Consider the following 26,994-nt stretch of genomic DNA (forward strand, 5'->3'; position numbering starts at 1 on the left):
GTCAGGTTGGATGCCTTGCTTTGGAATCTAGTGAAATGGGGATTTCTGTGTTTGGAGCGCCCAGATTGGTACCTCCAACGACTTTTCCTGGCTTCCTAATTGAAATTCTGGGTAAAACCAATTGTGATACTTGCTAAATTCAGAAGCAATTGCCATAAAGCCTGAGATTCTTTTTTGTTGTTTGCACACAGGTGAGGTCTGCCATAAATCCTATACTCAGTTTTCAAACCTTTGTCGTCATAAGCGCATGCATGCTGATTGCAGAACCCAAATCAAGTGCAAAGACTGTGGACAAATGTTCAGCACTACGTCTTCCTTAAATAAACACAGGAGGTTTTGTGAGGGCAAGAACCATTTTGCGGCAGGTGGATTTTTTGGCCAAGGCATTTCACTTCCTGGAACCCCCGCTATGGATAAAACGTCCATGGTTAATATGAGTCATGCCAACCCGGGCCTTGCTGACTATTTTGGTGCCAATAGGCATCCTGCTGGTCTTACCTTTCCAACAGCTCCTGGATTTTCTTTTAGCTTCCCTGGTCTGTTTCCTTCCGGCTTGTACCACAGGCCTCCTTTGATACCTGCTAGTTCTCCTGTTAAAGGACTATCAAGTACTGAACAGACAAACAAAAGTCAAAGTCCCCTCATGACACATCCTCAGATACTGCCAGCTACACAGGATATTTTGAAGGCACTATCTAAACACCCACCTGTAGGAGACAATAAGCCAGTGGAGCTCCAGCCCGAGAGGTCCTCTGAAGAGAGGCCCCTTGAGAAAATCAGTGACCAGTCAGAGAGTAGTGACCTTGATGATGTCAGTACGCCAAGTGGCAGTGACCTGGAAACAACCTCGGGCTCTGATCTGGAAAGTGACATTGAAAGTGATAAAGAGAAATTTAAAGAAAATGGTAAAATGTTCAAAGACAAAGTAAGCCCTCTTCAGAATCTGGCTTCAATACATAATAAGAAAGAATACAGCAATCATTCCATTTTCTCACCATCTTTAGAGGAGCAAACTGCGGTGTCAGGAGCTGTGAATGATTCTATAAAGGCTATTGCTTCTATTGCTGAAAAATACTTTGGTTCAACAGGACTGGTGGGGCTGCAAGACAAAAAAGTTGGAGCTTTACCTTACCCTTCCATGTTTCCCCTCCCATTTTTTCCAGCATTCTCTCAATCAATGTACCCATTTCCTGATAGAGACTTGAGATCGTTACCTTTGAAAATGGAGCCCCAATCACCAAGTGAAGTAAAGAAACTGCAGAAGGGAAGCTCTGAGTCTCCCTTTGATCTCACCACTAAGCGAAAGGACGAGAAGCCCTTGACTCCAGGACCCTCCAAGCCTCCAGCAACACCTGCCACAAGCCAAGACCAGCCCCTCGATCTAAGCATGGGCAGTAGGAGTAGAGCCAGTGGGACAAAGCTGGCCGAGCCCCGTAAAAACCACGTGTTTGGGGAAAAGAAAGGAACCAACATTGACCCAAGACCAGCATCGGATGGTTCCTTGCAGCACGCTAGACCCACTCCTTTCTTTATGGACCCTATTTACAGGTAAGGGTGGATAGGAGACGGTTACACGCGGACGTGTGTACGGAGGGCAGGTTTTACATCAGGAAGCTTTGGCTTTTAACAAAGTGTTTTTGTGATGATTAGAAGGCAGAGAGTAAAGTTGTTTGATCTAGTGAATTCATTCTTTATTCAGGAGGTCAGCTCGTTAGGTTTGGACTTATTTTTGGATGTCTCTGAATTTGGGGTTTTGGATGAGGCCCACAGAGTCCTTTCCCTTGACAATAACTGTATTTTTAAACACATTTTTTAAGTGGAAAATATGGGAAAGCCATATTTAAAGCAAGTTGTCAAGTGGCAGAAGAATGAGGCTCCTGAAGGATTAATGCAAGTATGTGTGGGTACTTAAACGGGTCAGGAGATTTGGAATGAGATGGGACATAGAGCAGCGGGAGTTTTCTCTTTGTTAACCTACCAAGACGTCCTTAGTAAGTACCGTTCATATTCAGTTTCTAAATAAATCTCCCTGGAGCCCAAAGTGAATGAAATATTAGTCGCAAAAATGTCTTGTATATAATGTGAATGGTTGGTTGTGAAAAACATGTCTCTGTTGATACCTTCATCCTCCAGTTTTCTTTGACGCACCCAAAAATTTTAGGGAGGGAAACATATATGCTTAATAAAAAGCCTCTTAGGCAGTATTCAGTAAAGCTCCCTTGACATTCAGAATGATTTAGTTTTGAAATGCCAGCTTTCTTTAAAAGTATGAATAACAGTAATTGTGCTTATCATGTTTTTCAAACATTACCAAGCCTTTTCAGATTTACTTTCTCACTCAAGTCTTGAGCATTGTCAAGAAGTAATGGAAGGCCTGGATCATTGTTGGACTTGTTTAAGATGAGACTATTTTCATATTTTTGCCCGATTCTCTCTTATAGACAGACAATTTTGGGCTAGTCTTTTATTCAACAATACTTACTGATTCCTATTACTTAATAGGAATAAGAGCTGCAAACCCTTCTCACTGAAAACGACTTTTCTGCCTCAAATTATCTATAATACATTAACTAAGAAATAGTGCCGGTATGTGGAGGGCTAACCTGACGTGAAGGAGATTGGAAAGGACAATGCAAAAATATCTCAGAACCATTGGTACCATGCTTGGGTGCTCCCCCCCCACCCCCAATTATTATGCCATGATTCCTGTGGTAGTCCCAATAAGAGAAAGGAAAACAGAACTTCCATATTTTGTGAGTGGGTTGCAGTCACATGTTGCCAAAAAGGGTGTATTTCCAACTCCGTGATCCACCTCAGCCCTTTGTGAAGATGATTCCTTAGACTTTCTTTCTTAGGCCCTCCGGGCAGCAATGGGCTTCCAGTTCCTCCACACACCCATTACTCCTAACCGTCCTCTTGCTTAGTGGAGACTCAGTCTCCTCTCTGCTATTTCAATCTGAATTAAGGCCTTAGGCCTGTCATTTTACCAAAGTCATGAAAGACCTGAACACCAGTTTTTGTGGAAAGGCTGAGTTGAAATCTCAGCTTTCCCGTGTCTCAGAATTTTTTTAAAAAAATCCATAAAATGGGCATAAGAGGACCTATTTCAATAACTGAGAGAGTGTTTGCAAAACAGAGCATATATAAAATTTCAAGAAGTGGTAGCTGTTTTTTATTAATTTTGATTCTATTTTTAAAAGCATACTTACTGCACAGTCCTTAAAAGAAAATTACCAACAGTTGGTAAAAAAAAATAATAATAATAATTTCATCCACAATCTCATTTCTTGTACTCTTAATGGAAAATAGAATGACAAACATTTCTAAAACGAAAGGGATATGCAGATAAGTTTTAGACATCTCTGCTCCTCTTCCTTTTTCCTCCACCCCCTTTGGCCTGCCCTGTTCATCAGCAGTGGCATCCGAAAGAAGACGCCTATATCTCAAAAAGTAGACAGCAGGGTGCACAGTATGCTTAGAAACACTCCTGCTGGCATTGGCAAGTATGGGAGAAATATAATGAATACCCAGGGGAGCGCTTTCTTGGTAGAAAAATGACTTTAACTTTCAAACTGAACTCTGTCCTCGTGATTTCAAAATCATCCAGCCTTCTTGTCCCCGTTTGAAATGGAAAGGTACAAATGTGTGACCAACGCCTCTGGTTTCATGACTCTTCATTTTTTATATTTCCTCACTATTGTTATTACTGGTCATTCAATAGGATTTTGTCATTATAAATAGGACCTTCTTTCTTTGAGTGCCTACAAGTGCCATGAGTATTCTTCAAGAACTGAACAGATGTCTTTATATTTTTATTAGTGTGCTTCCTAGAAACCTACCGTTTGCTTTATTGTTAGCTGTTTTAAATGTCAGTAATTACACAGTGATTGATATATGAGACTGATTCATCTCCAAAAACTAATTTTAACCTTTCAGAGTAGAGAAAAGAAAACTAACTGACCCACTTGAAGCTTTAAAAGAGAAATACTTGAGACCTTCTCCAGGATTCTTATTTCACCCACAAGTAAGTATTTTGAATTTGAGACTTCAAGCTTGTAAACTAACTTGTTGATCCTGAAAAGCAGGTGCAATGAAATGAAAGAAATCTTGAGAACATTAGGATTTCCTATGACGCTGGTGTGGAAGGACACAGGAAATTCTAGCAGAATTCAAACCCAAACTCTTTAAAGAAAAAGAAATTAATGTATGTGTAAAAACAACATGTTTTGGGTGTTAAATTGTTGTCTGCGGTTAACTGCTTATTGAGCCAAAGTGTATTTTGGAGTGAGCAAAATTCAGTTAAGAAAATAAATATTGAAGTTGTCCTTTGTGTTTAAAAATGACTGCTGGTGAGAGGTAGATCATACTGTGACTCGTCCCAAACTCATGAAGGGCCTTCAAGTTCCTTTAGTGCTTAGATAAAAAACAGGAAATGAGTCTACCTGACAAGTTGTTACCATAGAGGGTGAAGGAATTTATCTAGAGACCATTGGGCATTCCAGCGAAGTTCTGTAATTGCACAAGAATTTACCACAATACACAGAGCCGTTTGCTGAATGGAGCTGTGTCCATTTATCAAAATATATACAGTTTCCCATTGCAGGGAGAATGCAGAGTGGTGCCATCTAATGGGTTCATCCCTATGGCCTTACATATTGGGTTATTTTTAAGAACGGTGTTTACATATCAGTCAACATGCAGAGAATTGTATTGAAAGACCAAATATACAAACATCCTAAATGTGTTTTTTTACCTGATATTTTGTTTTTTATTTCTGATTTTTTTTTTTTAAAGGATGTAAGCTCTGGTCTTTATAGATGGCAAGCAAATTTTTTCTGAAAATGCTTAAAATCAGTGAACTAATTGATTCTGTTTCAATATATTCAAACTAAAAGTTATGCTCCTCTAATAAAATTGGTGGAATTTTATGCAGTCTTAAAGGAAGTTATGAGGTAATTAAATTATCTGGGGATATGATTCTCCCTGCCCCTCTGCTCCTTCTTCAAACTTTTCAAGTACTTCCTCAAAGTCCTGAACAACAGAGTATGAGAGTGGAGAGGTACATCTTCCAGTTAGATGGAGAAATCGATCATTGCTCAAAAATTCTATTTCAAAGTGAGAAAATATATGATTTGGTATTAAAAGGGTTAGAAATGTTCCAGTTAGTATGCATTTTATATAGAAAGGCTAAGGAATGATATTATTTACATAATTACTTTATGGAAAAGAAAAGTTATAAAATAGGTAAATGTTTATCAGGTACTTACAATTTTACATTTAGGTTGATTCAAATTGCACTTTTAGGCCTCATGGGCTAATAAAGCTGAACATAACATGCATTTTGTGTCAGATATTGTACAACAGATGTATCTTTCTTGATAGCTTACTTTCTAATTATAAGAAACTACTCATGGGGATGCTATAGTTATATACGTTTAGTTATTTAGTTACAGTAATCAAATTCTCTCCATATTCTATTACCTTTAAAATCTGGCAACTAATCACTTCTAAATTAAGTGCCATGGGTACATGGTATCACGGAGGGAAAAAGAGATTGAGATTCAGGATCCCTGAGTGACTCAGTCTACCTGGCTCTTAGTTCCTTATCTGTAAGATGAAAGAGTTGGCTGTAAGGTCCCTATTGTTTCTGAAATTCAAAGATAAAAAAAAAAAAAGAAATTCAAAGATTTCTAGCTTAGCCAAAGTAAAGTTTTGCTGGTTCATAAGATGGGCAATCTATTGTCTACCAATAGCACCACATGTGCATTCAAGTATTATAGTATGTAAAAAAAAAAAAGTGTTCTAGTATGTACTTACTTTTAATAAAATAATAGAAGAAAATCTATTATCTCTTGGTATTTCCAAAGCGAATGAAGGATCACAAAAGGTGAGGCATCTGGACAGTGCTTGGGGCATCTGGACAGCCCTTGCCTTGCAAACATGCCTGCAGGAGCGCAGTGGCAGTGTATGCCTCCTTCCCACGCCAGACTGTCGTGTCTTGGTGGAAAGGACTGCCTACTGCTGCTATTAGAACAGGACCCAAGAGGGATAATCAAAATATTTAGCACCTTGTACATCATGAATACGGACCGATCGGAATGCACTCCTGACGTTCTGAAGCAGGATCTTGAAAGTCCTCGCAGCACCAGTTGTTAAAGCTGTAGTTGCTGGCTGGTGGCTCTCTGAAGGGTCTTTTGAGATGTGGCCAGGTTGGTAAGAGGACAGTTCAAGGTTCTTGGAGCAGAGGCTATTTGCCAGCTACTGCAGAAAGATTGTATCGTTTTTATAACCACCGTGGCTGTTTTTTGTGTGTAATGGCTGTATATCACTGGGGTACAGATGAAATAACAGCTGTCACCTGGGATAAGCTTGGGCCACCGAATTTTCCTCAAGCCTTCAGACCAGAGTCTGTTCTCTCAGAAAATCTGCCTCAGATATCCTAAAGTTTCAGCAGAATTCTTGTTCTTTCTAGCACTCAATCAGTTTCATTGTAGCCTCAAGATCCACTTTCCCATAAAGAAACACAAACAGAGACAAGCTGTGAGGATTTGGGGCCAGAAATAAGGTGCTTTAGGACTGGTTTTACTGCTTATTAGCAAAAATGCTTAGGTTTTGAGCAAAACAGTTCATCTCTCTGTGCCTTCTCTCTGCATGCTGGGAATACCCCGTCCAGCCTTACCTGCATAGCTGTGAGGGTTCACGTACAATACGTGGTATGACCCCTTGGGCTTGGCAAGTGGAAGAACCTAAATGAAGAAGAGCTTTCATTGTTGTTGAATGCAGAAATACTCCATTTCGAATGTGAAGGAATGTCAGTAAAATACTCTCACGCCATCCCCTGAGCCCAGTTTCTTTGGCGGAACTACACCTGTATCTAGAAGTACTTGGAAAGATGCTCACTGTGTTCTTGGCACTGCCTCATTGACCAGCAGTAAGGGTGGCACAGAGCCGGAGGCCGAAATGGAAGCCCTTGCCTCTGCTCCAGGGCTTGCCATGATTTTGTAGCTAAACAAATGCTTGGATAAGACCATTCATTATTTCATTTTGCATTTAAAGTACACTGGAGCAAATCATATGGTCCCTCTGGGGCTTCTGAATCTTTGTCTTCCAAATGGGAATGATACTTTCCCTATGTATTTCTGAGTTATAATAATAATATCATCACCATAGAAAGGAAACCACATATTCTTACTGCTTTAGGGAAAACATAGATATAGGTATAGAAAGTCTTGGTAGTGGTCTTCTCTAGGCAAGCTTGATTTTAGAATTTGTGTGTGTCTTTGTATTTCTACTCAGTATGTTCCTTCCCAGGGCACAGTTCCTAACTAATGAAAGGTGAAAACCTCAATAGATACTTAGATATTTATTGATTTTTTAAAAATTATTTATTTATTCATGACACACACACACACACAGAGAGAGAGGCAGAGACACAGGCAGAGGGAGAAGCAGGCTCCATGTGGGGAGCCTGATGTGGGACTTGATCCCAGGTCTGCAGGATCAGGCCCTGGGCTGAAGGCAGGCGCTAAACCGCTGAGCCACCCAGGCTGCCCATATTTATTGAATTTTATTGGAAGATTATTAGGCCATCTCGCTGCCTCTTGGAAAAATATTGTGTGTTTTTAGAATCTTGTCAAAAATATCTAGAAGATATAGGAACACATACAAAATTAAAAGACAATTGCTGTGTGTTTTTTTTTATTTATTATTCTCATGATCTAAATTCCTCACTTAATTCAATTTTTTAAAGAAGTATGCTTTCTGTGTCAGGCCATGAGAGGACTATTTAGATTTCTATTTTTCTTTTATAAGTAAGTTAGTTTAATATAAGGTAGAGATAAGTATTATAGAGGTTCTTTCTTGATAGATTGAAAATTGTTTGTAGAGTCTTGGTTAGATTACAATTTTGAAAAGGAATGATAGCCACAAGGAGGTGAGACGCAGGGAATGGTGTTCTGTGATCTCTAGAATGTCCATTTCATTGGGTACTTTGCATTTTAGGTCCTTGGCATTTACATTGATGGCTCATTTGAGCTGCCCTAGAAATCATTTGGCAATTGTGCTGTCGTAAAACTGGCTTTTCCTCCTTGGTTTGATTTTCCTATACTCTAAATATATTTTGGGTGGCTAATACATTTTATTTCCAGATGTTTGGCTTGTACACATCTGCAAAAAGACTCTGTTTTACCTCTGTTTCTGTCCTTTATTCATTCATTTTTATTTTCTTCTTTTTAAAGTGTCTGACTATCCTGTTAGTATATCCCAAAAAACTGAGAAAAAGTTAGTCTTTTTCCAAGTTATCATTTATATATATCGATGTAAAAATCAGTTAAGTCTTTTGTCCTTCATCTTCTATTTTGCTTTCGACAAAGTGTTTCTTCTTGTTAGCTTTCCTCCACAATGAATCTTTTATCCTTAAAAACTGTGTATCTTCCTTATTAAAGATACCATCACTTATAAGGGCAAGAAATAACCCATGTAACCAAGCAAAATGATAATTTTAAGGATACGACATTTGTGCTTCCTGGAAGAGTTCACCTCCCAACTCACTGAAATTTTCCCCAGTGATTCTCGTCATAAGCCGACATAGGTAGCTATACGTTTGTAGTTGTTTTCATTAATGTCCTTCTTGTTCTGACCACTAATGGTCTGAATCCCATGCTAATAAAAGTCAAGCAGCGCATTTCCAAGTACATTACTTTTTTTCTTACCCAGTGATTTACGTTTGAGTAAATATCTTCTTCGTTATTAATGTTATACAAATGCAAGAGGCTAGACTTTTTTTTTCAGGAAATTACTGAAGTTGTATCTATTAAAGTTTAGGACTCTCTTATTTTGCAGTGAGTAAAAACAAATAAGGAAGTATCTACTTCGCTCTTTAAGATTTGGTAGTAGGTAATGTTTAGCTTTCTTGGAAAAAAAAGAACATTCTGGTTTATAACCTTGATTCTAAAATTTAATTTAGGTAAATGGAGGAAATCCAGCAGTGTTATAAAAACATTTAATTTTCATTTCCAAAGCCTTTACTCAAGGTACAGTTACATGATAAGCAAAAATGACAAAGTCTGTATAAATGTTAATTTCTCAAAGGATAGATTGCAATAAAGATACTGATACAGAAGTAATTTTTTGTTTTTGTTTCAATTTTGCTCCCAGTTCCAACTGCCTGATCAGAGAACTTGGGTAAGTTTCCTACTTATATTTTTGACTAAAATAATGTAGCATTAAAAGGAAAACAACTTATATTATAAAATGCTGTACAGACATGAAGAATTCTGAGCCGCCTTCCATTAAATGACACGGCTTCAGCAGATCGTTTTCCAGCTTTGTCAAGTTGCAAAATACTTTCCGTTTTAATTGGGCATTTAGTGTGCTATAAATTGTTTACAGAAAGAAGTTTATTTTATAAATTTGACCCATTCCATGTAATTATACCTTGATGTAGAACTCTTTCGCGGCACTTGGGAGCATGTTTGTTAAAAGAGCCTTCGAAATGGGTCACTAAGTGGAAACAACCATTATTTGGGGGAGCCTGTATCAGCATGTTAAAGATGCTTTTGATAAGGCCTTCAAAAGGTTAAAACCTGAACTTACATGTAGACACAAGCTGACATTGGAATTCACATCCGTATATCCCAGGGCAGAACTTAGTTCTGGCTATTTGGAGTAATAAGACTAAATGTTTAAAAATCCATATCTAACCAGTGAATGAATCTTTCAGCCTTGGGTCTCACTTCCTCAACTTTCAGTTCTTATTTCCAGATACAGTCAGTTGTCAGGTAATAATACCGGGAGACAGCTCTATTTTTTGCTCAAGACACAGAGAATACTGCTTATTTTGTTTTCACTCTCAAAGAAAACTTTAGGTCGATGGGAATCCATATAAATAACATGTATTATAAAATTGACTCTAATTATATATACTTTTACTCTTTCATTCTCTTCTTTACCCAGGATTATTCTGATTCTGAGATACGGGTAAAATCTTGGAATGCAGTTCAATTCTTTTTGTCACTGTATAATTAGATATAAATTATGTTACGTTGGAGCACTGTAGCACTTACTGTTTCCTCTGACATTAGATTTTCCTTACCAGAAATTCCTCCGTTTTCTTTCTTCCGTGGAGTATGTGATGAATTGTGATTTTTCTCATTTTGATAGACGTTTAAGGATTAAGTTCATTTATTTCAAAAGTATAAGGGAAGAGAGGGAGAGAGAGAGACTTCCTTAGACAAAGTTGTGCAGTTGATGGAGTTGTGCTTTGATTACCCTGGCTTGTGTTTCTAGTGATATTTCTAGTGTTCCTCCCTGAGTATCATGCCTCCGGGTCCTCCTCCCTTCCAAGGTGGAAATATCATTTGACAGTACCTATGTGGCTGGCTGCTTCTTTCATAAGGCGCTGTCCCCTACATATATGTCCAATGGTTCTACCAGTTTACAAAACCAAGTCAGATTTTAGGTTTGACTCCCTTTCCTTGTATCAGATGATACAAGGGTACAGCAGTTGCCATTGCAATGTTTTGGAAACACTTCCATTCCCTGAATCATAGGGCTTTCAGAGCTATGACTTCTATTCGTATTATAAAACACAGATATTAGTGGGAGCTACTAAAATACTAAAGTTTATCATTTTTAGTGGTAAACACATTCTAAGGGATTGGATAATCATAACTGCTGAATGTGATACATGGAATGAGATGGCCGTAAACCATGAATACTTACTTCTCCCCCAAAAGGCCATGATTTTGAGATTTCTCAAGATTATCAAGTGAATAAATATAGAAAACTACCAAATCTACAAACTTTCCCATCATAAGTTATTTATGAGAAGTTAGTTGTTTTATGATAAAGGCATGTGTAATCTAATTTGTAAAACATTAGGTCACATAATTCATGGTGCCATTGGACATATCATTTCATATAATCAGATTGTCACTTTAATGGTTTTAATGAGAAACTTCTTCATGTCATCAATTATTGGCTGCCAGATAATAAATGTTAAGCTAAGTGCTTAGGACCCAGTTGATGATATCTTGCCTGCTGAAATGTTTTTAAAAATACTAACTCTATTTGACTAGAGAGATAGCTGCATTTTTTGGTAGGATCTAGGGAATTCTGTCTAAATATTAGTTTGCGTCAGTATCAAGTTAATAGCCTCTTGGGGACTGTAAGGGGTACAATGACTTCCTCTTCCAGACATCTGGCTGCAGATACCATCAACAACTATTATATATATAAATAAAAATTACTGTTCCATAGGAAAAAAAAAACCTGTCATTTACTGATCAGAGATTAGCCTGTGACATTAATAGGACACAGGGCAATGCATTTCTAAAATATATGATCTAATTTTTCCTCCTTTATTTTCCCCATTCTCAGCAAATTTCTTTTTTTTTTTTTTTATAGCAGTACACATTGCCCTCCTCATTGGGTTTTTCATAATTGAAGTATATATGTAGCTAGATTCTGTTCCATTTATCCCAATTCGTGTTGATTTTTAAAATACCAAGCCAGACTTTAAAATGAATGTCAAAACTTGCTGCTTCTCCTGTAAAATGCCTGTCATTTCAGGAACAGCATCCTATGAGTCAGCCCAGAGAGTGAGAAAGTTAGGGTTTTGACCCAGGCACTAGATGAAGCTCATCTTAATCCAACACCTTCACCGAAAATAGAGACAACAGACTGTTGTTGGTCACAGAACTGCTAACCCACCCAACTGGCAGATGTCGGAGCCACTTCTGTCTGTCCTAATGGGGACACTTACTCTTTTCAACTGAGGTCAAGTGCGATGAGAGCAAATCTTTTGAAGATGAAAGGGAGGGTTCAGTGGTGGCTTTTATGTTCAGTGGTTGCCAGCTGGACAGAGAGTACTGCACGTGTGTGTGTATGTGTGTGTGGTGTTAATAGCTACCCTCGGCTCACTTCCCATCTTCCTTCTCTCCCTTTCCCTCACTCCTGTTTAATCCTCTTTTCCTTTGACACTGGAAGCCAAAGGTGGGGGTGGCTATTAATAGAAGCATTCGGGTCACCCCTATTCTTTTGCCTATTATCTTTTTTTTTTTTTTTTGCCTATTATCCTTAAGAGTGTCAGCGTTTAGTTATCAAGCCCATCATGTATTTTCTTGTTTCTTGATGGTTTCCCCAGATCGGAGTAGTTTGCGGTAATGTAATCGCGGCAATCTTTCTTCAAAAGGAGGTATTAGCTACTACTAAAGCAAGACACATTTCTCAACAGCCAATTGCTCTTAAATAACTTGAAGGACTTGCAGTTTATATGTGCTAGAGATGAAAGGCGAGAATAAGAGTCATGAGTAAGCTATTTTCCATATAAAAGGCAAAGTGTTTCTATAAGATATATCGCCGCAGGAATCTGAGTGTGTCAGCAGGGCGGACACTCCAATGATTTAAAACCGCTAGATAATGAAACTTTACTCAAATATTAAATGTACATAAATAAAACATTAATAATCATCACCCATGCACTTACTATTCTTCCCAATAAATGTATGCGATCATGACCCTGACCCTTGCTTGTTTCTGCTAATCAGCTTGAAGGCCAGAGGTCATTTTTCACTCAGACAATTTATTCCGCGGAGGGTGGAATATCGAAATGATTTTCTGCAGGAAACAATTAGAAGGAATAAATGCAAATAAAATAGTATCATAAAATATTTCTGGATTGATTTTTAATAAATAAAACCCAAAGGAAGATGAAAATGCTAATGCTCCAGCTAGAGGGGGATAATGACCGTATTCTGCAGGGACAGAGTTTCCGCCAACCTCTCTGAGCAGCATCATCATTCCATATCTCTGCCCTGTGATCAGTATGTGTCAAAATCCTTCATAGTGACAAATGTGCTGTCCACTTGCATCTGTGGAGAATGTTTTAGCAGCTGAGTGATTATGAATCAAACCCCTGAGCTTCGAGCCCCTACTGCCTCCCAATGCGTTCACATTTGTCGTCTGACAAGTAAATGTATCTTGACTTTCCTCTGAGATTTTTTTGCACCATGTTTGATGAAAGACATTTGGCAAATTGGCAGTGGTACCCTGTACGTTGCAATTTGTAGCTAGCATTAGGAGTCTGGGCATGAAACGAGAGGGCAGGCTCCAGGCTCTTATGTTCAGTGTTCCCATAAAGGGAAAAGGAGAGCGCTAACTATAACATGAATAGTCATTTGAAGAATCGGGCATTTCCCTTCGTAAGAACCGAATCGTCGACAGGCCACCCTGTTAAGATTTTGCTTCACCGTAAGGAGTCAGTGGCATTCTGTTCGGCTGCCTGGCCACGGAATAGAACTTTCCTGAATTTCCCTTTTGAGTGGGAAGTGTTGCCTTTTATTTCTAACCTGAGCTCGTAAAATTAGGCCTTCAATTCGGTCCTGCCTTCTCATCAGTGAGAGAATCATCATCCTCTTGGGTTAAACAGTTGTTCAAATGTGCAGTTGTTACCATTCTTGTCCTTGCGTGGAGTCTCCCGGTCTAAACCCCAACACCCACCCACCCCCGCCCCAGCTCTTCGAGAAACACACAGAGTGCATATAGAGTGCAAACACCTTTTTAACGGCTTTCTGAGCTCTCCAGTGGCAGAGTGCCTGAGAACCAAATAAATAATGGGTGAGTTGATTTAACAGGATGGCCTGAGAGTTTGCTTTTCTACTTAAAAATTCAGTAGTAAGCAGCTTCCAAATAAAATACGAGCACTAAGGAAACTTAACATTTTGGGAGGGTTGAAGGAAAGGAGAGTCCTTCTCGCTGAGGACAGTAAGGGTCAAGCTGCCTTTCAAAGTGGATGCCATCCTCCTCCGATCGGGATCGTCAGACACATGGGCAGGTGGACAGAAACTTGAAGATTGAAAGCAACATAAATTAGGTTGTTTGAAGGGAAGAATTAGGCGGGGTAGTTTTGGAAGATTATTTCTCCGAGAGTGCGGTTACCCTAACTACTGTCCTTATAGAGCCCGTGCCAAGTTGTATTACGTGAAGTCATGATGATATATCATGAACTGCCTTTCAACTCAGTCTTTGTCCAGGAAAAAAAATGAATATTTCATCAAAATTCCTTGTATATGGTACCATTTAAGATTGTCGCACATCCAGATATTAGGTTAACCTAGTCTTAGGCAAAACACCTCCTAGACATTCATTTTTTTCATTCTGCTCCCCACCCCCCCACACACACATTTGGCTTAAACTCTAACTTTGGAACACTTGATGTGTTTCATGCTGTGAGTTCCTTTTGTGGGATGCCACGCTTCCTATGGTTTTTACTACCTAGGCAAGGTATGCAGGACCTTCCCCTGTGGTGTCCAGTTTATTCTTAATGTTCATAATGTAGCACTAATGTTGTCTCTTAATTGAATAACAACAATCCAAGTTGGTTTTATTTTCGCCCCATGTATTTCATTGCTCGGATGTATATCAGATTATGATAAAATGGCCTAACCAAGTTCTTATGAAGAAGTTCACCCAGCATTTTACAAGCATGGTTCTACCCTCGTTGTTTCCTAAATCGACGAGTCCTTTTGTTGTCTAATATTGGGACACTACCACCTTTTCCTATAGTCCACTGCATTCAGCAGAGTCCATGCTTCCCTTTTCTTAAGGATTTCTTGGTTTGCTAGAGATTAGTACAGAAGAAAAGAAGTCAGACTGGTCCTTCATGGTCTTGTGCTCTTGCCTTCCAGATGTCAGCTATTGAAAACATGGCAGAGAAGCTAGAGAGCTTCAGTGCCCTGAAACCAGAGGCCAGTGAACTTCTGCAGTCCGTTCCCTCCATGTTCAACTTCAGAGCGCCTCCCAACACCCTGCCGGAGAACCTTCTGCGGAAAGGGAAAGAACGCTACACCTGCAGGTGACTGTGGAGCGCCGTATGGCCGCCTGTCCAAAAATCCCCCCTCTGATTTCAAATGGCCCTGCTGTTTATTTTGGAAATTATTCCCAATTGGATGATTAATAGTGACCCTGATAGATCTCAAGCACTTCAAAGTACTCTTTATTTAGGGAGATATAGAAGTAGTGGTTTTAAAAAATTATTACTAAATGAGAATTTTAGCGCAGGCCATTTGGTTGTGATAAATGAGGTTGGAAACAGGCCAAATACTTGTTTCACTTTGATATTTATGAATTTTCTTTCACAGTTAATTATTTTCATCCGAAGGTATAATACTACTGTCTTCAAGCATACATTTATTAATTGTCATGGCATTGAAGAATAAGGCCATTAACAAAGGACGAATAAGGTCGATAAGTGGAGAAAGCTAGTTAATAAGTTTCTTGTTACCCATCAGTATTACAGCAAAGCCTGGGGTTTTTTTTTTCTGTTTTTTTTTTTCTTTTAAATAAAATTGTGCTTATGATTTCTGAATTGTCTTCAGAAATTTGTGGCATCTGACTCAGGCATATCAATTTATCTGCTCTTTGGAAAATGTGTCACTTTCTTTCCAGAAAAGCTTTTATAGGAACATACCTTGATGGATGAGGTCTTCGGATCTTGTCTGATCTGATACCGCTCAATGTACAGAGTTGTCACTGTGGCTAACATGTAAAATGAGTTGAAACATTTGAAATCTGTTTACATCAACCCAGAGTCACGGACTCTTGTCATTTTTTTATCCCCTTGTCTGGTTCAGTTTTGCGACTCTAAAGATACAGAGTTAATAAAAGAGGCGCACGGGGGTCATCAAAACTAAAGTCTGTTTTCATAAACTGCTTGCTTATGCGTGAGCAAATTCAACCAAATCTCATAACACAGCCTTTTTTCGTGGAGTTATTTATATCTGTAGAATGGCTTTGTTGCAAATGTTAAATACCAAAGACATGTGAGTTCCATGCAAGATTAATTAAATCAGGAATAAAGCATCTGGCTTCTACGCGGCTTGAGTGAAATAAAGTCGATTGTGCTGACTTTCTCTTATAAACATCTTTCATAACAGATACTGTGGCAAGATTTTTCCAAGGTCCGCGAACCTAACACGGCACTTGAGAACCCACACAGGAGAGCAGCCTTACAGGTTTGACAATGATTTTTACTACATATCTTGGTTAATATTATAGTAGTTAGAGTGGATGTATTGCCACAATTTTAAAGGAGGCTACTTTTGTGCATGTCTGAGATGTCTGTCCTTTCGATTTTGAGTCAAAGAGTTGACTAATGGCTAAGATAAAAATTAGAAGAGTTCTAATTTCTGAAATCAGGGCTTCTGACTGTTTAATTGTCTAGCAGGATCTAGGCTATAATAAGCATTTGAGAAATGTTAGCCACTTTAAAAATTAATATTATTATTACTATTATTTGAGAGAGAGAGAGAGAGGTGGGAAGGGGCAGAGGAAGAGGGAGAGAAAATCTTAAGCAGGCTCCATGCCCAGGACGCAGAGCCTGATGGAGGGCTCGATCCCACGACCCTGAGATCATGGTCTGAGCTGAAATCAAGAGTCGGATGCTCGACTGACTGAGCCACCCAGGCGCCTTCATTTTAAAAAGTATCTGAAAAATTATTTTAGTGCCATCTCTCTCTTCTCAATAATTGGTGCTATATTAATTGACAATATCATAACATCACAGCCTCTCTTTCTCAAGTCTTAAGTCTCTGCTAGGAGTTGACAAGCCGTCTATAACTTTGTTTCCCCAGTATAGCTAAGTCATTGTCCCCAGATTCCATTAAGAGGTTTAAGGAATAAACCTTAAACCCCGAGAGGAAGAAGACGATGTGGAGCTAGGGGTAGAAGAGATGAAATAGAATATATTGTAGGAAGAGGAACAATTCTGCCAACAATTTCTAAACTACCTCTTCACTTATGTTGTTAAATGTCAAGATTGGCCACGTGACACATGAGATGTGTGTCTAACTTTAATATATTATTGTTTGTTAAAGAATGAAAGTTATCAACATTCTCTTCAATTTTAAAATATAATCTACATTGTTTTATGTGCACTGCTTTGCACATAGTGTTAGGTGCTCATAAATATTTTTTAAAAGAATAAATGCTATTTATCTTAAGCCATATCGTAATTTCACTCTGCTTTGAAACTCTTATGCATTGCATATGTGTAAAATTATTTTTGTCTGCACGCTCACTTTTCCTATTAAAATAAATGATTTCTTAGGTTTCAAAGACTTTTCTTTACATATAAGACGAAGAAAATGGGCAGACCGATGAATGCTCATTTGAAGAGAATTGAAATTTTAAGAGAAAACTAGAGGGACTTAAGCTCAGAAAATAATAATGTGTTTTCTTAAATTCTTTGCTTTCCTACATGTTTTATAAATCACTAATCATAAGTGATACTTCTACCTTATATGTAATAGAATGGACTTGACATAAGTCTCAGAGAGATATAAAAATGGAAGCTGTTGGTGATTTGCCTTTTTGAGAAAATTTCAGATCCCAGGAATTTTGCTTAAGTGGAAGAAAGATTTCAACACTTAACATTTTATTATAGCCAGGGATCTGATATGCCACTCTACCATGCTCATTTTACTCTGAGCTTGAATCCATGGTTTTATTCTACCCCATAAATGGTATGTGTATTTTTAAAAACTCAAGCCAGGATGTTGGCATAGCCAGAGATCTTAAACAATTATTTGTCTAGCTCCTCTGTTTTACAAGTGAAGAAATTCAGATGCACAGATGTTAATTGCCTTCTGTAAAGCCTGGTATTAAAAGATCCAGAATTAAAACCCAGACTTGGGGCTCCCATGTCAGTTTTTATCTCACACCATGATCTCAAAGACTCCCATGACCCCTGTGTTTACATCCAAATTCTTGATAGGGTATTGCTCATGATTATGTTATGTATTCATTTTAAGAATTTTTGAAAGTTAGACTCGTAACTACCTACTGATTTATTGGAGCAGAATGGAATGATTTCTTTATTTAAGAGCACTCAAAGCTTTTGGCCAGGATATTAGCGGAGGAAAGATACAAAATAATAGATGCTTATTGTCTAGAATGTTCTTATTTGCCGATTTTATTTATATTAGAGTAGATGATGCCTATTAGATTCGGAAAAGCCCCTTTGCATACAAGCAGAAAGTTGGAAGCATGTCAAAGACAAAAAATCTTTCTAATTCATGTTGTATGAATGCTGTGAGTGAAAAATGTTTGGTGGCAGTATAAGTTTTCTCCAGCAGTGTTTTCTAGGTGGTTCTGCTCGATACAACACGATAGTGCTAATTGTATCATTATCCTCATTGTAGTGGGCCTTGGGAGTCAACAGTTATTACAGAGAAGGTCATGACTCAATATACATTTTTTTCGAAAGCAGAGGCTAAAATATTACAACGACTATGAATGTGGGGTTTCACACGTTTTTCAATTAATATTATAAGTGAGGAAAGTTGAGGAACCTCATCATGCGAGGGCAGTTTTTTAAGGGGGAAAAATTAAATCAGGCCTTGAGTCGGTTTATTGATACTATGCCAAAGTAACTAGTTTAACAGATTTATTTTCCCCACTGAACCAACTAGACTTCTGGCATCACGTGGAGACAGCCGTAGAAACCCAAACACTTCGAGTGGAATGGGGTGATTTTTGATGTAGAGCACTTGAACCACTGAGTCTACATTCAGAAGTGGGAGGAGAAGGACCCTTCACATATGGAAGAATAAGCTAAAGATTGTCTGGCTGCTAAGTTAGAAATTTTCACTTAAAAGTTGTCTAGAGAAAGGTTTTTTTTTTTTTTTTTTTTTTTTTTTTTTTTTTTTTTTAAGCAACACACATACCAAAAAGTCACACAAACAAATAACGAAAGCAGTCTTGTCTTTAGAATGCGAAAGGAGGATAACCCCATGGACTACCCCACTTTTCTTCTTTATCCATAAGAGCTGGGAAGTAAGGGATATGGTGGAGGGAGTTACATTTTTATTTATGATTAAATGAGAACTTCAAAATAACTTATGATATATATTTTTTTAATCACATGGAAGGCAGAAACAATTAGCCAACCAATAATAAGTGTTTTCCTGGAAAACAGACCTGGTTCAGAAATGCCATGAACTCTGTAAGAACAGAAATGGAAAACTGGCGGCGGGGGGGGATTGGAAAAGCAGAGATTAATGAAGACCTTTATTTTATTCCAAAAGGAGAATTTGGTGCCACTCTTACTTTCTTTTTCTTTCTTTTTTTCTTTACATTTTATTTATTTATTTGAGAAAGAGAGTGCGAGATTGTGGGGGGGGGGGCATGGAGAGAGAGCAGGAGCAGAAGGAGAGGGAGAAGCAGACTGCCTGCTGAGCAAAAAGCCTTACTTTCTTTTTTTAACCATTTAAAGATGGGGGTGCCTGAGTGCCTAAGTCAGTTAAGTTTCTGATTTTTGGTTTCGGCTCCGGTGGGGATTTCAGGGTCCAGGGATTGAGCCCTGCAGCCTCTGTGCTCAGTGGAGAGTCTGCTTCTCTCTTTCTCCCTCTCCCCTTACCCCTCCCCATATGCACTCTCTCTCTTAAATCAATCAATCGTTTAAAAAAATACAGTTTAAAGGTTATCAGAGTAAAGGCTCTGGGGGCTTGTAATCACTACAGATTATGAAAATCACTGTCTTTGGTTTGTCATAAACTACTCACTTTGCCTCAGTTTTAAAAAGTCTGGAGTTTACTGCTCTTTTTGAGAAAATAATGGAAGTTCCTGTAGGATTTTCAATTGAGAAAGTGAATTTTCTAACAAACTGTTTAATCAGACTCTGAAATTTTGAAATTAAAAATGATCTTTTTACTTTATTTGAAGAATATGTGAATTTGTTTCATGTTTGTTTACAAAGGACTTATTGGTATTATCCTAAGCAGAAGATAAAACATGCTAGTATTTATTAATGTCATTGATTTTGTGAGCTTTATCTAAAACATGAAAACTAAATGGCGCTAATAAATTTGGGAGCAACCAAATTGCCAGTATTTTATTATGGCTTTTCCTAAAGTCATGAAAAATCTTTAAAGCAAAAGGAATTGGAATTGAAATCTTGACTGTGCAAATAATGTTCTTGCCTAGGCCTTTTCTCTAAAATGTTTTATGGGTGACAATTTTGGATATCTGGCTGACTAGTCTTGAGAAATATCTTTTGATTTGCTTGCAAATATTTTCTCTGTTTATTTTTCAGATGCAAATACTGTGACAGATCGTTTAGCATCTCTTCCAACTTGCAGAGGCATGTTCGTAACATCCACAATAAGGAGAAGCCCTTTAAGTGTCACTTATGTGATAGGTGTTTTGGTCAACAAACCAACTTAGACAGACACCTAAAGAAACATGAGAATGGGAACATGTCTGGTAGGTAATCAATTGTGTTATGAGAAGATGGCTTAATTTTCTTACTTTAAAAGATAATTGTGAATAATACTGCATATCAAGTATACTTTTTAAAAAAGAGATAATTGTGATCTTTCTTCTCTCCTTCTACTTTGAGACCAGAGACAGATCCTAAAATTTACAACATGTTTCCCTTGAGATTATAGGGTGATGTGACTGCTGAATAATATACAACTCAGGACCTTATTTGGATTGTTTTCACATTCTCCTGGATTCATCTCGATGGGTAATCTCAAACAAAGAGAACCATAACGCAATCTCATAGGAAACTTATGAATCAGGATTTCCTAAATTGCAGGGAACAATCTTTCCACCTATACAGAATGGGGCTTCCGGGCATGGCAGGATTTCTCCAAAGTGGCAGCCCCAAAATACCATGCTCCAAATATTAACTTAGAAACCATGGCTGCTTTTGCAGAAGTCCTGCAGTTCAGAGAACAACCCCAGGGTAACTTTTCAAAGATTAGTGATAGAAGATTGTTGACATGATCAGAGCAACCCATAGCGAATGATAGTGGTGTGTCGTTCAGGTCACAGATTCTGATGTAGAATTAAGTTAAAAGTGGCAAAAAAAAACACAAAACAACACTAGCCTTGTTCTCATTCAGACCTGCCAGCACATAGTTAGCAGAAGAAATGGTAGTTTTTCTTGCCTTCGCTTCTAAGAGTTAGATAATAAATCATTAATTAATATTTACCAATTGATGTATGTGTTTGGAGCCACCCTGTGCAGCCATGATTTGCTTCTACAGAATCTCGAAAATGACTTGGAGGCAAGGGAGGGAGCAAGCATGGGATTCAGGGAAAGAGATTTCAAAAACACTAAAAAGTTGAAGCTGTACAAAGTAGTTGTTTTTACCTAAGAAAGTTATTTTATTATAAATCTTACCTCCCGCATACAGAGCCATATTGCTTACGATCTTGAGCAGCTATGACATAGAACTATATATACTGTTCATTTCCCTCTAAGCCAAAATTCAAATGATTGTGGTCTAAAGATACCAGATTTTAGAGACAGAAATTTAATTCAATGTACAAAATTGGCCACAATTTCCAATCACATGCACCCTTACAGCATGTTCCCCTAATTTTTCTAATCAAAAGTATTTTGGGTTTTTTTTCTGTTTTTTTAAAGATGTATTTATTTATTCCAGAGAGAGAGAGAGAGAGAGAGAGAACATGAGTGTGCACATGTGGGAGGGGAGTGGGGGTAGAGGGAGAGGGAGAGAAAATCTCAAGCAGTCTCCTCGCTGAGCAAGGAGCCAGTTGTGAGGTTTGATCCCAGGACCCCAAGATCATGACCTGAGATGAAATCAAGTTGGCTGCTTAACCAACTGAACCACCTAGGTGCCCCTAATCAAAAGTATTCTGGAAAATAATTGAGTTAAAAATGTAACATGTCCAAGTTCAATACTTACTTGTTGACCCATTATAACTTTATTCAACTGAGAAGTGTTCTCACCTCTCATCTTCATCATCTAGACCATTAGGATGAACCGTTAGACTGTAGATATCTTGTGGGAAAGATAAATGGCTCAAATCAAATGGTGTAAATTTGACCACATCTAAGGGGTTGATAGTTGTTTAAATTTATAAAAACCTTAACAGTCATCCTTTGATGAGGTATTTTGATTCTAATTTTACAGGTAAGGAAGCTGAAGATCATCCTATAATCGACAGATCCCATATTGTCCTCTTAATGCTGGCCCAGCTCAGACTCTGGGCTGGTGTGTTGAGTCTACTCAACGCCTCACCCATCAAACCAGAATACGGAATTTTTGGCGTGTGTTCACAGTCTTTATTTGGGAACGTGCTTTAGCACAGAAGCAATAAATACATGCTGACTGCAGCCAGGACTGAGTATACGGTTTCTTCTGGCAGCATCTATTTAAGGCTTCTTTATAATTGGCCTCACCTTGCTTCCTTGTTATATGAATGAAAATATTCTCATGTCACAGTGGGAATGGGAGGAACCTGTGGGGGCAACATCTTTGGGAGACCGTACCTCATGATGTCAATGGTATGAAATATTCCCCAGGAGACTTTCATTAGCAAGTATGTGGTAATCTGGGAAGACTTTGGCCTCCTAAAGTTACCATTAATAACATTCAGAAGAGCCTGTTTTAGGAAACAACGCCGATCCAATGAGGGAGAAACAAGGTTCAAAGTAAGTTGAACACCACGAGTAGTCTTTTCACCAAGGGCTCTCTCCCCTCAGGTACAGCAACATCATCGCCTCACTCCGAACTGGAAAGTACAGGCGCAATTCTCGATGACAAGGAAGATGCTTACTTCACAGAAATCCGTAATTTCATTGGGAATAGCAACCACAGCAGCCAGTCTCCCAGGAACACAGAGGAGAGGTAAAGCTGAGTTTTTCCTTTTTTTTTTTTTTTTTAAATTCTCTGATTTCTGAAATCAGTATGTTCCAGATAGATTTGCTGTGCTCACTTTTGTGACACTAAGGTGACCCCTGCCACCGATGGCTGGCATTTCTTTAGTGCAGACTAAATCCTAAATGCTCTCCTAAGCACTTTACACATATGAGTTAATTTAATGATCATAACAGCCCCACGAGGTGGTGACTATTACTATATGATTTTATCAGGGGAGGAATGGAGATATCGAAGGTTAAATATCTTGCCAGAGGTCATGCCAGCAATTAATAAATGGGATTTGACCTGGGCCATCTGGTTCCAAAACCCAGACTCTTACCACTGTTCTGTTCTGCTTCTCTTGATAACTAATTAGAATATTGTATCAAAACTTGCCAAGCAGAGGGAAAGCCAGCACAGGGATTCAGTTGATTCAGTAGTGGTTACAGTCACACCTCATGTGTTTATGACGGGTAGCCTGTGACTCCAAGTACCTGTGGGGGGATCTATATCCATATCTACATCTACATCTACACACTTGTGTATGTATATATACATACCTATATATAAAATGCCTATTGAATGTCATTTAAGTATCTTTTTTACCTAAAAAGCAGTTGAGACTTCTTGATTCAATTCTGTCGCTACCTATATACTCTCAAGTGGATATTCATTAAATTCTGACATATTTGTTTCAATGGGTGTGATCCTCCTTGTTTTTAGTGACCCGGTGCCCTGGCCACCTCTTGTCAACATCAACATCAAGCATATATGGGGCTTAATTCATAAAGAAAAACTTTTAATGCTGCTGCTAATAATAATTAACACTTATCTGGTATTTACATTTTATGCGATGTTAAATGAAACATTATTTTACCAAAAATACCAGATCTCATTTTTCTTGTTTCTAATTAGGTATCTGATGTTGAGAACTGAATTTTTTTTAACATACCTACCCTACTCAATTAGGATGTTGCGTAGCCGATTGTAGTATCACGTGAAGTTAGTGAAGGCTCCATTACGTTTCATCACACGGGTACTATTGTTAATGTCCTCTATTTTTTCATGCTCTTAGAAGTCAAGTAATTGTTTTAGGTAGTTTTTAAAGTAAGCCAAGCTTCAAATAAGCATAATTTCCCCAGATAACAAAATTATATGGCCACGTCTGTTCTTCAATGTATATAGAAGTGTATTTAGGGGGAAAAGGAGAGAAGATCTCCTAGTTATTACATGACCCTTCCTGGGTTCTAGGAAGTCTGCTAAGAGCTATGACTTTGTGCAGTTGGATATGTCTTCCTCTCTGCTTGCCCATTTGTGTGTGTGTGTGCATATGTGTGTGTGTAAAAGAGAGAGAACGGAGGATGAAAGATGAGCAGATGATCAGAAGTACAAAGTACTAGGAACAAGGAAGCGAGTCACGATCTTACATTTTGATAATGATATTTACACGATACAAATAAGAAATGTTGAGCAAAAACCACCATTTGGGTTCTGAGATGCCTTTTCAGATTTTCTAGTACTTACTTGGAGATTTGTGAGCCTGCATGTAGCTGCGACATCTGGCTTCAACATGTCCAAACAGCACAGAAGTAAGAAGATTGAGTCATTTAACTCCCCCCTCAACTCCTATCGAGGCTACTTTTGATGAATAATTTATCCTCCATAAATTGCCACATTTGAAAGCATAATTAACAAATAGGTTTTCTTAATCATGTTGGCTTTGTTACTTTTGGTTTTCATCCATGCATTCTTTTGTTCTTCTACTTTTTCTTTCACTTTTAAAAAATAACAGTTTCAATCCATTCAAGCTAGCAAGTTGGCAGTGTATCTGGAAACTAATAATTTATGTCTGTGCAAAACATGTTTTCATCATTTTTTGATAAAAGTGGTTAAGAGACTGGCTGTGTAAAAAGATTAATAATGATAGTATGACTTTTTTTTAAAATACGACTGTTTTTAAGATTTTTGCTATGTGCATCTGTGACACCCAACATTGTTTTGTTTATTTATTTGCCTTGGGAAATCTGAATATTAAATTATACTCATTTTTTTTTTTACATGGGAAAGGGATGAGGTACATTGCTGATACCCCATTATGCTGATCTCGCATAATCTGAGAAATAGTTCCATTAAATGTGAATAGCATACGTTTCTGTAGCAATAACTTAAATTTCAACAAGCTTTCTGAACTTGGGGAAGTGCCTTAATTTCCCAGGTCATATATCCTTAAAAAGAGGGGGTTAGGAGGAGATACTCTAGTCCAATGCATTTGTAATCAAGTTGGAACTAAGTTAATTTTGACTTTTAAATATTATAATGAAACTTAAATTCAATTTTTACATTCCTTTTTTCAAAAAAAATATTTTATTTATTTATTTTAGAGAGGGCACAAGCATGGGGAGGGAGGGGGGCAATCAGACTCTGTGCTGAGTGTGGAACCCTACGTGGGGCTTGATCTCACAACCCTGAGATCGTGACCTGAGCCAAAACCAAGAGTCAGGTGCTTGCCTTACTGAGCCACCCAGGCTCCCCTCAATTTATACATTCTTTATGTTTATTTTAAAACCTAAGAAATTTGTCCTACTTTTCTCAATGCTCTCAAATGTGTTAAATTGGGACTTCTGTGTAACTAAACTCTTTTTTTTAAGTATATAATTAAACTTTTGAAATGCATAATACTATCTTTGGAACCCCCAACTAGAGTATTACAAGTGACTTTTAAAATATTTAAAATATAATAAATATTCTTCTGTATCACATCAGACATGCATGCTAAGTAAGCTTCGAAAGATATTTGCCCAATTGCATTTTTAGATAACTACCCACCTCAATGTTCTTCTGGGAAACAGAGAACTTTTTTTTATATTCAGACCCTTAAGGATAATTTGAAGACAGTACAAATAAGTGAGCTCTCAATCACTTCCAAGTTTGAACAGGATGTCTAAGTGGCATATACCACAAATGTCACCTAGAAATATCAAATACCGGTAGGTCCCTGGGAGCTATCTTAACATTTTCGTTGAAACTTAGATTCACTTTAGGCATGTGTGTTGAGGTTTTTGTCAGTGTTGTTCAGGGATATGAATTTTCCAAAAACCTATTATTTTAAATGGTGGGCACTTCTATGATAATTAGGTAGCATTATGTAGAGAAAACACATGTATGCCTTTTATATTATATATAATGATATCATTTATCAGGCAAAGGTCTGATAAGAAATAGGAGCCTGAGACTGTTTTTCCGGTTGTGCCAGAAGCTCCATTTATCCTCTGAATAATCACCCAATTATTTTTTTTCTTTATTTTCTCATTTGTGAGGTTACATTATTTTCCCATGGCTGCCATAGGCATAAACAATAAAATTGTGTTATAAGAGTGCTGAAACTCTAAACTGTTGTTGGGAAGACATGATAAGAGAACAAACTGCACGTTTAAAAATGAAACCAATCATTGGGCCTGTTTCTTTTTTTATGCTTTTGAAAGAATGAACGGCAGTCATTTTAAGGATGAGAAGACTTTGGTGACCGGTCAGAACTCAGATTTGCTGGATGATGAAGAAGTAGAAGATGAAGTGTTGTTAGATGAGGACGATGACGACAACGATATTACTGGAAAAACAGGAAAAGAACCAGTGACGAGCAATTTACATGAAGGAAACCCTGAGGATGACTATGAGGAAGCCAGTGCCCTGGAGATGAGTCGCAAAACGTCCCCAGTGAGGTGAGTGCCTGGGATGACATCAGTACACAAGCAGGAGTAGATACATATATGGGTGTAATTCCATTAAGGCAGTATTTCAGGATGTAGGAGTTGATGAGTAATTAGCCATAAACAGTAAATTTGAATTAGCAAGGCATATTTAGTGGATGAATCCTGAATAGGTGAAAACAAGGTAGCCATCAACATAATCCACAAGAATACAAATGTGTCGGTGTTTGTGGAACCCTGATTGACCTGAGATGGGAAGTTTAAATGAAAATCAGTTGAGTACCCAGACATTTATTTAGACTCTACCTGTAAAACCCAAAGGAAAATAGAGATTTCGACATTATCTATTTCATTCAAAAATCTGGTGTGTTATCAGCCAAATATTATTGAGATAAATTTCATTAAATTTGGTATATATGTAATCTCTATAGGTAGGTTTTTAAATGGAAAAAACTAACCAAATAGTTACGTTCATAGGAATATTTTCATATGGATAGTGGATGCTCACTGAATATTATTATCATAACTGGCTTTATTTTAAATGGAAATTACAAACCTACAAATTGCGTCTCCACAGCATTGCTGACTCCACATCATTGACTTTAACTCTG

The 26,994-nt window shown here is 37.9% G+C and overlaps 1 protein-coding gene across 22 annotated transcripts in view; it reads left to right on the forward strand.

Moving 5' to 3' along the window:
• Positions 1-26,994, forward strand: part of MECOM (MDS1 and EVI1 complex locus) — a 553,599-nt gene that overhangs the window by 520,933 nt on the left and 5,672 nt on the right. For 10 of the 22 annotated variants that reach the window (XM_026007720.2, XM_026007721.2, XM_072752255.1 and 7 more), the window contains 8 exons: positions 192-1,548; positions 3,937-4,024; positions 9,157-9,183; positions 14,688-14,854; positions 15,936-16,013; positions 20,093-20,262; positions 22,520-22,664; positions 26,159-26,395. In XM_026007720.2, the coding sequence (XP_025863505.2) occupies positions 192-1,548; positions 3,937-4,024; positions 9,157-9,183; positions 14,688-14,854; positions 15,936-16,013; positions 20,093-20,262; positions 22,520-22,664; positions 26,159-26,395 (2,269 nt within the window). The remainder of the gene's footprint in view (positions 1-191; positions 1,549-3,936; positions 4,025-9,156; positions 9,184-14,687; positions 14,855-15,935; positions 16,014-20,092; positions 20,263-22,519; positions 22,665-26,158; positions 26,396-26,994) is intronic. The other 12 variants (XM_026007722.2, XM_026007723.2, XM_072752259.1 and 9 more) reach the window with 2 other exon arrangements.

The sequence above is a fragment of the Vulpes vulpes genome, chromosome 3 (assembly GCF_048418805.1).
Source record: "Vulpes vulpes isolate BD-2025 chromosome 3, VulVul3, whole genome shotgun sequence".
In the NCBI taxonomy this organism is placed as follows: Eukaryota; Metazoa; Chordata; class Mammalia; order Carnivora; family Canidae; genus Vulpes; species Vulpes vulpes.